Here is a 13,543-nt window from a genome sequence, read left to right on the forward strand (position 1 = left end):
ACGCTGTGAATTTTCATTGTTTAGAAAACCATTGCTTTAGAAAACACCTTGCGTCTTTCGTTAAGCAGCTGGCGTCTTTTTCGTTTTGCTTTAGAAACATCTGGCGTTCTTTCGTTTTGTTTTCACAAAACATCTGGCGTCTTTCGTTGGTTTATTTCATCAATCAACGGCGTTTTGAACAAAATTTTTATTGTTTAATCACGCACAGGAGAAATCTCACCAGGCACTACCTTGGAGGTAAACAATGGCTGCTAATGGGAATGAGAGACAGAAGAAGTCGGCTTTTAGCTAACACTTACACTTCTACAGAGACAGAATTCGGCTTTTAGTTAACGCGCACGCTGCGAATTTTTTATTGTTCAACAACGCACAGGAGAAATCTCCCACCGGCACCACCTTGGAGGTCAAAGGGTAAGACTTGTTACTCACTACTACGAGCACGACGAGGGACGAACGGGTGCCGCCTTAAGGAGCTTCGCCCCTAAAATAATTCGAGAACGATCACCGATAAGCGTAAACTCGGGCAGTGTGGTTGTGTCTTCAGGGGTGAAGTTACAGCCACAAAAACGTGGATCGTGGCGTTGAACGGATAGTGAGAGCGCGACGCTCATTGCAGCGACGAGCTGAAGGGATTCCGCTCGCCAGATGCCTCACGAACATTGCACCATTTCGCAGCTTTACAAGTAACCAATTGCTAGAAATTGCTAGATATGTGGTACACAACACGGCTAGGGAAATTAATTACGTCCAAGAAAAGAAACCTCGAGATAAACACTGTCGCTCAGCTCACGTCAACACGGAGTACGTTGTAACACAGGCAGACGACGCTCGCTACCCACAGGAGGTTCAGTGACGTGTACTGGACATATCCAATCAGATCAGCCGGCTGCGTGACGTCGCGCTTCCAATACGACGCGCACTGGAAGTGGGCGGTTTGAAAACGCGTTTGGCTGAGCCGCTGTGATCGGTGGCGATTCGCAGCTTCAAAGCTTTGTAATAAATTACACAGTTTACGCACAGAGCTTAAATCGGTCTGTAAATGATCCTTAGGACTTGCTCTACCAGCTCAATGTGTTCGTACAAAATCGTCAAAACTGTTTCAGGGTCCCTTTAATGTCAATAATCACTTGCCAAGGAGTCATGAGTCATGCAATTACAGATGCGTGTTTTTGTTCTTTCACACTACTTGGAAACGTTGCAGTCTCATGCTGCGAACTCTCGACAAATACTACATCCGACCCTACTACCACGCTGTCTGTTACTTCGGCGGCTGCGTGACGTACCTAATCATGGATGACTTCAGGAAGGCAAGGATATCCAAGGTAACCAATTTACCAATCCTTCCACGTTAAGGAGCGAACTACGATAAGAAGCAGCCTCTGATAACGTACTTTTGTATTGTTGTATTTGTTTTTAGTTCGAGAGAAATATATGCATTAGTAAAAAATTTAGGTTAACGTTTATAATTTTACCACTTTCGTGCCTAAATATTACCTCTAATACGTCTACATAATTGCACAGCGCTACGTGAAGGAGGTCGTATGGAAGGACACAACTCATACGTCCTCGTTCACGTAGCGCTGTGCAAATATGTCGATTACAAATCACCAACTAGCCCATGCTGCCGTTCTCTCTGATACGTCACCGTTACGTCAGTGATGTCAATTTATTTTGCTTCGAATTACGTTCCTACAAAATCGTACGCAAATTTTGCAAAGTTGTTCAGTGGTTGCCTTCTGCAGAATCCAACGCAGATTCCAATGAAAAAATCCCGCGGATCCCACGCAATATGGGAATCGGCTTCAAGCGAAGCACTCAGCGAGTAGGTGCTTTTGCCGCATTTCTTGGTTTCGAGACAAGTCTTACGAGGTGGATGGACGTGTTTGTGTAATTTAAGAAATTGCGTACATATCTTGGGCTTACCCAGCCTGTTGATTAGACTCGAATGTAAAGAGTAGCTCGTCATCCACCTTAACGTCGGCGCTCGCGTTACACCACAGACATCACTTTTATCGAACCGACGTTTAAAAAGTGTTAGTTGTAAGTAGCGCTCGCTGCGGGTACGAGAAGCGCTAGAATGTAGCTTGTTGAGGTATAGGAGAACATACATAAAGCTTATGACATTTTTATACAGCGGATAGTCAATACCGCAAAACCAATTTACGCGAGACGAGCACCACCACTACAGTCGATGTTAGGCAGCCGTTGGTGTAATACATTTATTGACATGTACCGCTCCAACGTTGAAGCATGTTTTCCAACGTTTGTCTGCTGCATTAAAATTGGCAACTTTAATGAACAGCATGTATTTAACCTATTTAACACACGTAAATTGTCTCAAAATTTCCAATGACTATTTCGCTCTTCCTGGCTTGATATAAAGAGCGAATCACGTGTGGCGCATACCCGTGTACCATGGGCCATGGTAAGCTGGTACGCGCCACAAGTGACTGAGGGAAAGTGTTTGATGACGTTCGCAAGAGGCATGTCATGTTATTGATTTCATTACCTTTCAGTAATGTTCGTTATGCACTCATGTCCTCCTATTACAATTGCGCTTGATAACATTTTAAGGAGGCGATCACGACAGCTCCCAGTCATAGGCAGCTATAGGTAGGTAGACAGGACAGATAGAAACGGCTAAAGGGCGTTTGGTTCGCAAACAAATGATACGTATTTATTAATAGATTACATTTTAGCATGAATCCCTGTCTAACTGCCAAGGATAATTTTATCATATTATCAACGCTCGAAAGGGGTTTTTTAAACGAGTAAACTCATATGTCCTATTCAAGGCTGCACAATTTTGGCATGCGTAGTCCTCTCGCAGTAGAAGTGTAGTGTTCAACATCATTTTGGTTATCAAATAGACGCCCCATATGCCAATTAGGAAACTGGTTATTATGGTGATTACTGCTCTTGGAGGGTCACGATTAGGCTACTTCACAGGTTCTGCACTGATGTATTATGCGTAAGGCGGCAAAAGAATGTGTTTCGCTCAGACTGACAACATTGATCTCTGCTCCCTTGTGCCAATATTAAAGTAGTATTCTGCTCTGTCTGGGTCAGTAGGATTCAGGCTCACTAAAATTAGCCTTTGCCGGCCTCATTCGTACTCAAGATTGCTACTAATTTGCTTAGCTGAACTCACACAAACTTGTCGAAGCGCGGCTCTACGAGGCTGAGTCTAACTCCAACTCATAACAGTCATACTCAAATGGGCTCACTCGCGTTCACCAGTGTTTTTCTGTGCAGGACTCACTCTGAGTCAAACTCACGGGTCAGCCCGAGTCTGAGCGAGTCGTCTCATGAGTAAGTTGCCGGCCTATATATAGATATTGTCTGCATAATATATGAATCGAACAGGCAAATAGGCCAGGGAAAGCTCAGAAGACGTTAACTGTTGCCTTTTTAATTGTAGTGAACTGATAGCGACGGAAACTGAACTGAATGGAAGTGGCACGAAAAATAACCCTTTCCGTCGGTGGGATCTAAGCCCACAACCTTTGGATTACGATCCATTTGGTTGTGTCTAACATATAAAAGAGTCCCCCGAAAAAAAGTCCGCCTTCTTTCGTCCACGCATTGTATATGCAGAATAACATATGTATATGCGATTATTCACTGACAGAGCGATATATGTTTCGCGCTTATTTCTGCAGAACCTGCAGCGGACCGCCTGGTACGGGACAGTGGCCGGCTGTTTGTTCTGCGTGTTCGTGAAGTTCGCCTGGTACACTAGCCCCAATCCCGTGCCAATGGGTGTGGCGCTCTTAGCGGCATTCTTGGACCGCATCCTGTGGACGCTCTTCCTTGCATGGATGACGCTCGCATGTTGCACAGGGCGAGGCGGTGAGGCAGCGATTTTTTTTGTCTAATATATGGGACCTTATATTAAGAATTGTTCCTTCGCTACCTCCGTGGTTTTATTTCGTCGTCGTTAGTGCACAGTCTTGGTGTATAGCCGTCCATCGCCCTGCAACTGCATACATTTCTCAGCAGTTACCTTGGCCATCCAACACACCTTGAGCCTCCCCGCGGAAACATACTACATGATCGTAGATTCGCAAGCGGCATGTCGGGCTTTCCTGACAGGTCGCGGCATTCCCAAATCCTCATATTGTATTCTTTTCCGTGCATCCAATGCTGCTTCAGACACCAGCCACGTCATACACCTGCTCTGGACTCCTGGGCATGCCTCAATGTCGGCTAATGGACGCGCTCATGCGGCCGCTTGAGAACTCACCCTCCTAGCAGCCCCGCGCAGTGAGGCGGCCAACACAGAGCTAGATTCCCCACTTGTCACATATCACGAGGTCACACAGCATTAAATACGCCAACGACAGCGATGCCAACCGCCACCAGCGCCATTCAGACGAGAGGAGGCTGTCGCACTTCGCCGGCTGCAAACCCAAACTTTTCCAAATCTGCACTTCCTGCACAAATTATATCCAACTCGCTATACCGACGCCTGTGCAGGATGTGGCTTGATTCCCACAACCTTTCATGTCACCGTAGAGTGCACCACTGCCTACTTCCCTCCCACCAATCCTTCGGTCCACCCGTACCCCAGAGCAGTGGGAAGGCACCCTTCGCGACGGCGCCCCCGAGGTCTGTCGGGCGCTCGTCCAGCGGGCCCGGGGTATCGCAGAGGTTGTCATAGGCGTCCCGGAATAGGGACCCTCCCCGTTTTCTTTGCACTTTAATAAAGTAATGTTTTCATCATCATCTCAGCCAGTTCGGCTGCGGCCGGTACCACATGCCGCTGTGATGCATTCATTCATCATTAGCCTATACGTATGTATCAGATGGCGTATCTAGCTCATGTGGATACCTGTGGGAAAAAATAAGTCATTCTCAAAGCTGGTGAAACCTTACTGAAACATTCTGTATGCCACTCAATCATTCTTTATGTTTCCTTACGGAAATGATATATTTTCTATGCGTTTTCCATATATTTGCCATATATTTACGAAAGAAGCTTACGGAAACATATGGAATCATTGGAATGAGATACAGAAACTTTCAGCAGGGAAATTTTACACGCAAGCGTAAATGCCCCATTTTTCAAATCACCGCCGTGGAGTGTGTTTGCATAAGTAGTGCCACTTAGAGGCCAAGCGGTGAGAAGGAGAAAGACGAAGCATGGCCTGCGAGATTGCGCGCCGGCGGGTTTCTCTCCGGTCGTCCCACTCTTCCCGCTCCCCAGCAAAACATTGTACGGCGTCTCGCGCGCCCGGCTACCACGACGGGGCACGTTGAGTGAGGATTCCGGCGGCAGCGGAGACCGCGGAAGAAAGCAGGGCGCACGGCATGCCAGCGCGCACGTTGGCACTTTTTCGCGTGCGAGGAACGATCAGCGGCCGGATCTTCTGAATGCACTGAAGACAAGTATTTTTTTTCTGTTACTGCATTTATTTTGGCCCGATTTACGAAGGAAATCAGTGGAACTGCTTGATTTTCCTGACAGATCAATGTAAGGACGCATCAATTCGTCGCTGGTAGTAGTAAGGTGAAAGCCCTTGATGTCTCATATTCGCGGAGACCGTTCGTACGTGCCCTGGCACGGTGCCAGCTGTGGCCTCTCTCCCTCACACTCTTTCAGCAATGACGTGATCTCACAGCGGCCCATAGCATCAGTTGCGCGTTGCTCCTTCCAACGCGCGTTGCGCAACTGTTGCGCAACGCGGCGGCGGCGTCCAGCGGCGACGAAAGAATGTGGATTCCCCCGATACCATGGCATAGTCAGTCGAATGGCCACAGGCTTTCGCCGAACGCACTTTTGAATGTGTGAAGTATTTAATAATGATAAACATATCTATTGTGGGCTAAGGCTAGTAGTGGGCCGGAGCCCTCAGAGAGAACACGGAGGCGACATGAAAACCGCTTTACTTTACGAGGGCCCGGCTGCGACTGATCTGTCTTCAGCAGCAGGGCGAGCGCGAGCCCCGAGCGTCATCGCGCCCAGCCCAATAATCGTTCACTTTTTTTATCTCCTTCGCCAGCACCCCCATACAATGCAGCCCCCAAATTTTGTAGTGCGTTTCCAGCACATGCGGATCTCTTGTAGAGGCATCGCACTTCTAAGTGCTCTAATATAGGAGGCGCATATTTACAGCAAAAAAAAAAAAAAAAGGGCGCATTTGAGAAACAATAGGCCCCAGCATGCACTTTGCCTCTCGTACACATTGACCTGACATTTTCAAATCGTTGGCAGGCTATCTAAAAGCGAAAAAATATTTTTTCCTAGCCTCACGCAAGCCGCGTCAACAGAGCAGCCTTTCCGGCCCTCAGTGGCGAGCGCCACGGTGCGGAGGAGCGGGCCACGCCCACCTCTGAAATTACACTCTCTCCGTGCAATTGAGACGGCCGGAGAGAAACCCGCCGGTGCGCAATGTCGGAGGCCATGGACGGAGCAATGAAGTGTCGCGAAATAGGCGCTTGCGAACCGAGACCAACAACGCGGCTAGGCGGAGTAAAGATTCCAGTACTATTTACACTAACGACCACAGTTCACCAAAGTGGCAATCTGGGCACGTTGATACTCCATTTTTAAGAACGGTAAAATAGCTATAGAAAAAGCTACACAAAGTAGGCGCACACACCCACACAAATACTTCGCACAGTTTTATTTGTGTGATCATAAGACTGCTTATAAAGGGTGCCACAGGTGTCTTTAGCCAGAGATTAAAAATATGCCAACACACTTAATGACGACGCGACCGAATGCATGTTGCTGACTATTGGCTGGAGTAAGTCAGACTATTTTTTTTGTTCTGATTAGTTGCTTTATTAAGCACCTTTAATTAACTAACTTTTGAAGCAACGAAGCTGGGCAAAAAATTCCAACGAGAAAGTTGTAGATCGGTTTGCGAAACGTCCGGTTAGAACGTTTCTAACGTTCTACATATTAAGTAGTATTGTGTTTCAGCTTACTACAGATGCCCGCGAAATACAAAAATTACCACGTGACATGCCCATTTGCGCGCCAGCGCGCGCTATGATTCTAGTGCTCCCTAACGTTCCGCATGCAAACGACGACAGTATTTGCTTTTGTGCTGCCTCGACAGGGGCAAGGACGATGGTTGTGGCTGTGCGACGAACACGTTTTGCCAGCGGCAACACAAGCGATAACCGCTGCGTCTGCTTATCGCTGTCATGAACCGGCGCAAGGGAAGCGTATCGTTTGTACGCGGAAAGTTAGGGAACACTAAAATCACGGCGAACACAGGCGCGGAAGCGGGCATGTCGCGTGGTATATTTCTTCTTGTATTTCACGGGCATCTGCAGTAAGCTGAAAAGCGCTAATACTTAATGCATGGAAAGCTAGAAATGGTCGCGCACTAATTGAGGGACCGCGGCCGAGATATAACCGTATTTTGATCGCGTCACCTTTCCGGTTGCAATAACGAAAGGAAGCAGCTTAAAGGGACACCAAAGAGAAACAATGAATTGATTTAGATTGATAAAGTGTGCTCGTAGAACTCTTGTGCAGTTAGCGGAGAAAACCAAGTTCAAATTTTCATTTTTAAATTTCGCGCCGAACTTTGTAATTCGTGACGCAAAAGATTTGACAGAGCATTTAACGTATTTTGGCGCCACTGGCTCGACGAAATTTCCACAAACTCGTTTTATCAAGCCTCTGGCCCCCTCAGAGGACAATGTACTTCGATTTAACCGATTAGGAAGTACGTAGGCCCAAGCAGGCGCCGTCAGAAATATGTGACGTCGCGGCAAATGGTGCGGGAATTCCAAGGTGGCGTCGCCACCTGTATTTTCTTTTTGCGCGTTTTCTCGCTCATTAAGCGTCTTCTCGCAGCAAGCGTGGTGTTTTTGGTATCGTAGAAGACTAATTTACTAATGCGAGAAAAATTGTTTTGCTCTTTAGTGTCCCTTTAAGATTCGATGGAGGCTTGCTTTCTCTTCTTTCAGCGACGAGAGAGGCCGTCGCATCAGCGCAGACTGTGTCAAGTACAGCGATAAAAAACAATTATGGCAGCTTCGCGCAAGTGGTGCCAAGCCTGAAGCAAGAGCGGCGCTGGGCGCGCTTCCTTGTTTCTGTTTATTTTTTATCCTTGTTTATTCTTATCTTTCTTTCTCTTTCTTTCTTTTTCACTGTGTCTAATTCATCACTTTTTTGTATTTGCTTTTTTTTATTTATTTCTGTCTAGATCTCTACATATGTTCCGTTCTTTTTGTGGCTCTTTCTCAGTCCGCCACGGTAGATCAGTGGTTACGGTGCTCGACTGCTGACCCGAAGGTCGCAGGTTTGATCCCGGCCGCGGCGGTCGCATTTCAGTGGAAGCGAAATGGTAGAGGCCCGTGTCCTGTGCGATGTCAGTGCATGTTAAAGAACACCAGATGGTTGAAATATCCGGAGCCTTCCACTACGGCGTCCCTCATAATGATATGGGGGCTTTGGGACGCCAAACCCGAGGGATTTTTGGCTCTTTCTTTCTCTGTTTATCGTTTCCTCTTTCTTTCAATCACTTCCTTTTTGTTTCTTCTTTTTTCTATTTCTGTCTTGCTGTTTCCTTTTTTTTCTATCTTTTTTTTGTGTCTGTTTATTTTCATCTCTTTCTCTCTGTCTTTTTTTCTCTGTCTTTCTATCTATTTAGTCTTTATTCCCTTTATTTCTCTCTATTTTTCTCTTTCTCTTTCTTTCTATTCCATTCTCTCTCTCTCTCTTTTACGTGTTCTGCACGTGTTCCGGGAGCGAAGCAGAAGATGAAGAAGAGGGCGCCTGCTGTACTCGGTAGCGGGGCTTGCCTAATTCGCGTGGCGCATACCCGCCCGAGGTTTTTTGTTCGCGTCGGACAGATTATGGCCGGCTTAAACAGCTGCGCTGTTAAAACGACTCGAATGCACACCAGGCATTCCTTATCCCCGTCATAAATCTTGTTCTTGGTGCGCATGCGCATTAAATACGAAGCAGCCCGTGTGTTCCCAGGTTAACTCTAAATGTAAGACGTTGCTGAAAGCCAATAGGGTCAGTCTCGTTGGTGTTCGTCTCTGCAGGGGTTCTAACCAAACTGCTGTCCTGGAACGCCTACGTGCCCCTGAGCAAGCTCTCCTTCGGCGTCTACCTCATTCACGTGCCTTTCCTCCAGCTGTGGTTTCATTCGTCCAGAGAACGAAGGTACTGGTCGGTGTTCAATCAGGTGAGTAGCGTCTTTTGCACTGAGATTATTAGTAGTTGAGGCCGACTTCTCGTTATAAAAAAAAATAGCTCTGTCGTACTCTCTAGGCAGTGAAAAGAATGCGTGGAAAAATGCTGATCCACTTGAAGGTTTGTGAAACAAAAAGAAAGAAGAGACATTGGCCACGTTATGAAGAGGAAATGAATAGTGCAAATAAACCATTGCTGAAAAAATCGTTATCGTCCTCAAAATTAAGTATAAAATAATCAGTGACATAACTGTAAAAAAAAAAAAAAACGCCAGGCCTGCGCGGAAAGCCCAGCACAGTCACAGCGAAAGCGGGAAGAGCGGCATTTCTAGAGCCCGTTATCAACTCTCTTGTGGCTACTAATACAAGTACACTAGCAACGTACCCGCCACGCTTTATAACATACGTTAACGTGAGAAAGAGAGAGAGAGAGAGAGGGAATTAACTTCATTGAGACCCAGAGGAAATTGATCATGGGAGCCTTATGGGCTTCCTTGGCAACCACTAGAAGTGCACTTGCGAGGAACCCACTACGCTATAAATCATCATAATTTTTGTGAAGTAGGGAAGCAGCCACCATGCAATTCTTCGTCATTCTGCGGAGAGCCGTGGTACCCGCTAAACACCTGTAAGGCATTATGTGCACTTTGTTCATGCTGTGGCTGATGACGATGAAGAATTATGACAGAGCCCTTTGTAATGGGTTGGAAGCATTCAACAACCCACTCGTTGCGCAAATCGCATTGTGTGATGCCTGGTTACAGACTTCCCAGAATTCGCGTTGTGTGGCGCCTGGTTGTTATTTTACTCTTCTACTACGCTACATTACATATGTACATGTGGTTCCTTCCGACAGGAAGCCTGCATAGGGTCTTTTTGCAAAGCAGTTTCAAGCGCCGGCATGGCTCTGACATGTAACGAAGACAAGAGGAAATGCTATTTACAATAAATGTCAAATACAGGCAATAAAGAAAAAAAAAAAGCATGGCTCTGAGGTAGAATACTGGGCTCCCACGCAGAGCGCCCAGGTTCTAATCTCGTTCCATCCTGGAATTTTTTTCTTATTTCGTTTTTTTTTTATTTCGGGCGATAGCGGTTACTGACAGAGACGGCGGCGGCGGCGGCGGACACCTACGGCGCCAAAAACGGCCCTTGTTGTGATCTGGTACCAGATTTCGCTGTAAAACATGGAGTACCATCTTTACTGCAATAAGTAGAGCAAAAGGGCAGTCTAAATACTACAGGCTGGTTTAGCGGCTCTCTCCCCACAAACTTATGTAGTTGTGTGGCTGAACAAACACCGTATCTGGCCCTTTCGAATACCTCTTCCGAAGAATTTTAGCTTCTGGCATTGTCTTCCTTTGTCGTGATGAACGATCTCTTTATTCCTCACGTTTCTCTTTCAGATGACTCTGTTGTTCGCGCTGCTCGTCTGGAGCTTCCTTCTCTCCTATTTAGCATTCCTGGTTTGTGAGGCACCTACCGCTGCCCTCGACAAGCTGGTATTCACGGCACTGCTCGGAGGAAGAGGAAACAAACAAACAACAAACAACTTGGTCAAGACACAACCCGAAAACAATAAAATCGATGGTAGCGACGTCAAGACACAGAAAAACCCAGAAGAGAACGCGGTTTCTCGCTGCTGAGCCTACATCAAGCACGAAACATGACTTAGGTTTCTCTAGTCGCAGAAGAGTGGGGATTTGTTCGCGGATGGATACTAACAAATGACAAGCACGTGGTGTTTTACACCGTAACAAGTTGAAACGGGGAATGTACTTTTCATTGTGGGCCGCTCTTTAACTCTGAAGACAAGCTGCAATACATAGAAGGTAGCTTTCCTGCTTTGCTAAAACTCACGCACAATGGCGGTCCGGCGCGTACTCTCTGCGATTGTTATGTGCCGCGCAGCGACCCACGTGTTCGGCCAGAGTGGTTAGTTAGGCTTATGCAAAAGCCGGTGCTGCATTCTTGAAGCAGCTCACAATAGTGCCATAGCGCCGTCACAAGTTGAACGCTTGAAGGCCTTGTGCTTTTGCAGGCCTCGTGCGGGACGCTTCTGAAGAAGCTTAAACATGGCAAGCTAACACTAAGTGAAATAAGCAGGCAAAATGATTCTTTTTTAAACGTGTCTAAGAGTCCTTAAGTACATGGCCTATCCCATTGATTGAAAAAGGTTGCAAGTAATTATGGTGTCAAAGTTGCCTTTTCGGCTAACAACAAAATCGGTAGTGTGTGCTCTAGAGTGAATCGGAAACTTGAAAATGAAACAAAAAGTGGTACGGAGTGCACCATAATCCACAAGGACAAGTTTGTTGAATGCATGAACAAGGTTGTCTATAGGATACCTATGAGGTGCGGGCGTGTGTATGTAGGACAGACTGGCAGGTGTGTGAAGACAAGATTAAGAGAACACATGATCACCTTAAAAGGACATCCTAGCACACATAGCTTTGCATTGTAACTAATGTGAGTGCACCCACAGATAACACTGTCACTCTTTTTGCACATCATAGCCAAGCATTTGGAGAAATTGTTGAAGCATTTTTTATTTCACAGCACAAAGATGATTGCGTAAGTCATCCTTCAATTGCCCTATCAGACAAAGAGATATCCCTACTTTCTGCTTGTTTTGTGATTGTCTTTTCATGTGGCTTCGCTGTGTCCGCTGATGTGGTAGCAGGAGTGCGTTGCGCAGTACTGTACGGTTAAAAATTCTCGAGTTTCCCGACAATAAAATCAGTTGTTAGAAAGCGTCTGGCCTGTGTGTAGTCTCTGCTTCGACCCCGTTTTCTTCGTGCTTACTAAACGTGAACCAATTTCAACTAGGCCAAACAGCCGCGTTGCTGCCATTCTGTACAGATGCATGGTTAAGAAGGGAAGCTGAAACGCACTAAACCGATCTGCTGCGACCCAGCCTTTCGCGACTTAGTGCAAGCTGCTGCGCAATTTTTTTATGAGGCATTGACGTTGCAGCATTATTGCCTGCTTTCTTTTTGCGCACGCGCTATGCTATAGCCACTTGTTGCGTGTCCTCTGTAGTGACCTACTTACCTTCCATGTTTACCGAATGCATGGCATGGTTACTCGTCGCTGCAGAAGTGTAGAGACCTGCTTGTTTTCCGTGATAACTATATGATAAATAATCTTGTGACAGATGCAGTATCCTGCCTGGTCTTTCCAACAAATATGTGACATAGTTACTGGTTTTGCGCACTAAACCTCAGTTGCCTCTGTTGTCATCTCCTAAATACATGTACAGAGTCATATCTACAAGTTGAGTACGCTCCGTACAAGAGGAATAAGCGTTTCAAAGGGAGCTCTTGAATCTATCCGCTCTAGCGGTTACGCGACGAAAACCACTCACACTTAAGCATTTTCTCTAAGAATTGTTCAACCTTTCGACAGTGAAATTTGCACTTTCAGTTGCTGCTCACACGTGATGCATTTCTTGGCGAAATACAATGGCGCGATTTGCCTGAACACCAACTGATTCATTACTCAGCCGAATGCCTCCCCCCCCCCCTCTTGCAACTAAGTTGAGGTGAACAAAACCCGCATACAATCTCTAATTTCCAGAGGGTGGAGCGCTCAGTCCAGGGCTCCATTTGCTGCCGCAATCCGACTGCCCCGGGCAATCAGTCCTGGCTGGTCGTCCAGGGCTGCGCTGGAAAGAGCAGCTTACCACAGGGAGGGGAAGCGATTGGGTATTCGAGGTTGCCTGGGGGGTTCGGGGCATTCCCACGTCCAATGATAAAGGCTAGGTCGCCCGCGACAGAAAGGACCACGGTCCGGGTACTGGGTCGGGCAAAGTGTGTGGCGGATCCGGATAGATATGCACTTCAAGCGCGAAGCACTCAGAGGCGAGGGCAAGAGCACACATACAAAGACAATCCCACGAAATCAAATGCAAGTGTCCGCTGTTTCCTTTTCAGATTACTGTGCTAAATACTCGGCTTCATGACCCAAGGAATAACGTTACCATAATCCCGTTTCTTCATCGAAATGCGCTAGAGTTAAAGCAAAGAGGAAAAAAAAAACTTGAGGCGAACTTAATGTTCCATTTCAGTGTCTTCGATGGCGTTAGCCCATAGGGTTTGGCGAACCATTAGATCGCTAGGCTAGACATTAGAGTGAACGAAGACTGTTCAGTAGATGGTATATGTGCCATATTGATTGCATATAGAAGAAAACAGACTTCTCTTTCAGTTAACTTATTCACTTAATTTAAGCGCACTCGAAGAATTGAGCTGCGCTTGTATCTGCGTGGCCCGTCCGCAATCGAATCCGACAGTGCGCCGTCGCGCTGCCGCAGTTGACTGCGGAGGCCACTTACAAAGGAGCGGGTGGTTAAGATCTGCTGCGCTAGGTGTCG

The 13,543-nt window shown here is 46.7% G+C and overlaps 1 protein-coding gene across 1 annotated transcript in view; it reads left to right on the plus strand.

Moving 5' to 3' along the window:
• The window catches only part of LOC119391312 (nose resistant to fluoxetine protein 6), a 112,278-nt gene extending 100,363 nt beyond the window's left edge, over positions 1-11,915 (plus strand). The window contains exons 5-6 of the mRNA XM_049415238.1: positions 9,019-9,161; positions 10,575-11,915. Coding sequence (XP_049271195.1) covers positions 9,019-9,161; positions 10,575-10,814 — 383 coding nt within the window. The 3' untranslated portion in view covers positions 10,815-11,915. The remainder of the gene's footprint in view (positions 1-9,018; positions 9,162-10,574) is intronic.
• The last annotated feature ends 1,628 nt before the right edge of the window (positions 11,916-13,543 follow it).

This window comes from Rhipicephalus sanguineus, chromosome 4 (assembly GCF_013339695.2).
Source record: "Rhipicephalus sanguineus isolate Rsan-2018 chromosome 4, BIME_Rsan_1.4, whole genome shotgun sequence".
Lineage (NCBI taxonomy): Eukaryota > Metazoa > Arthropoda > Arachnida > Ixodida > Ixodidae > Rhipicephalus > Rhipicephalus sanguineus.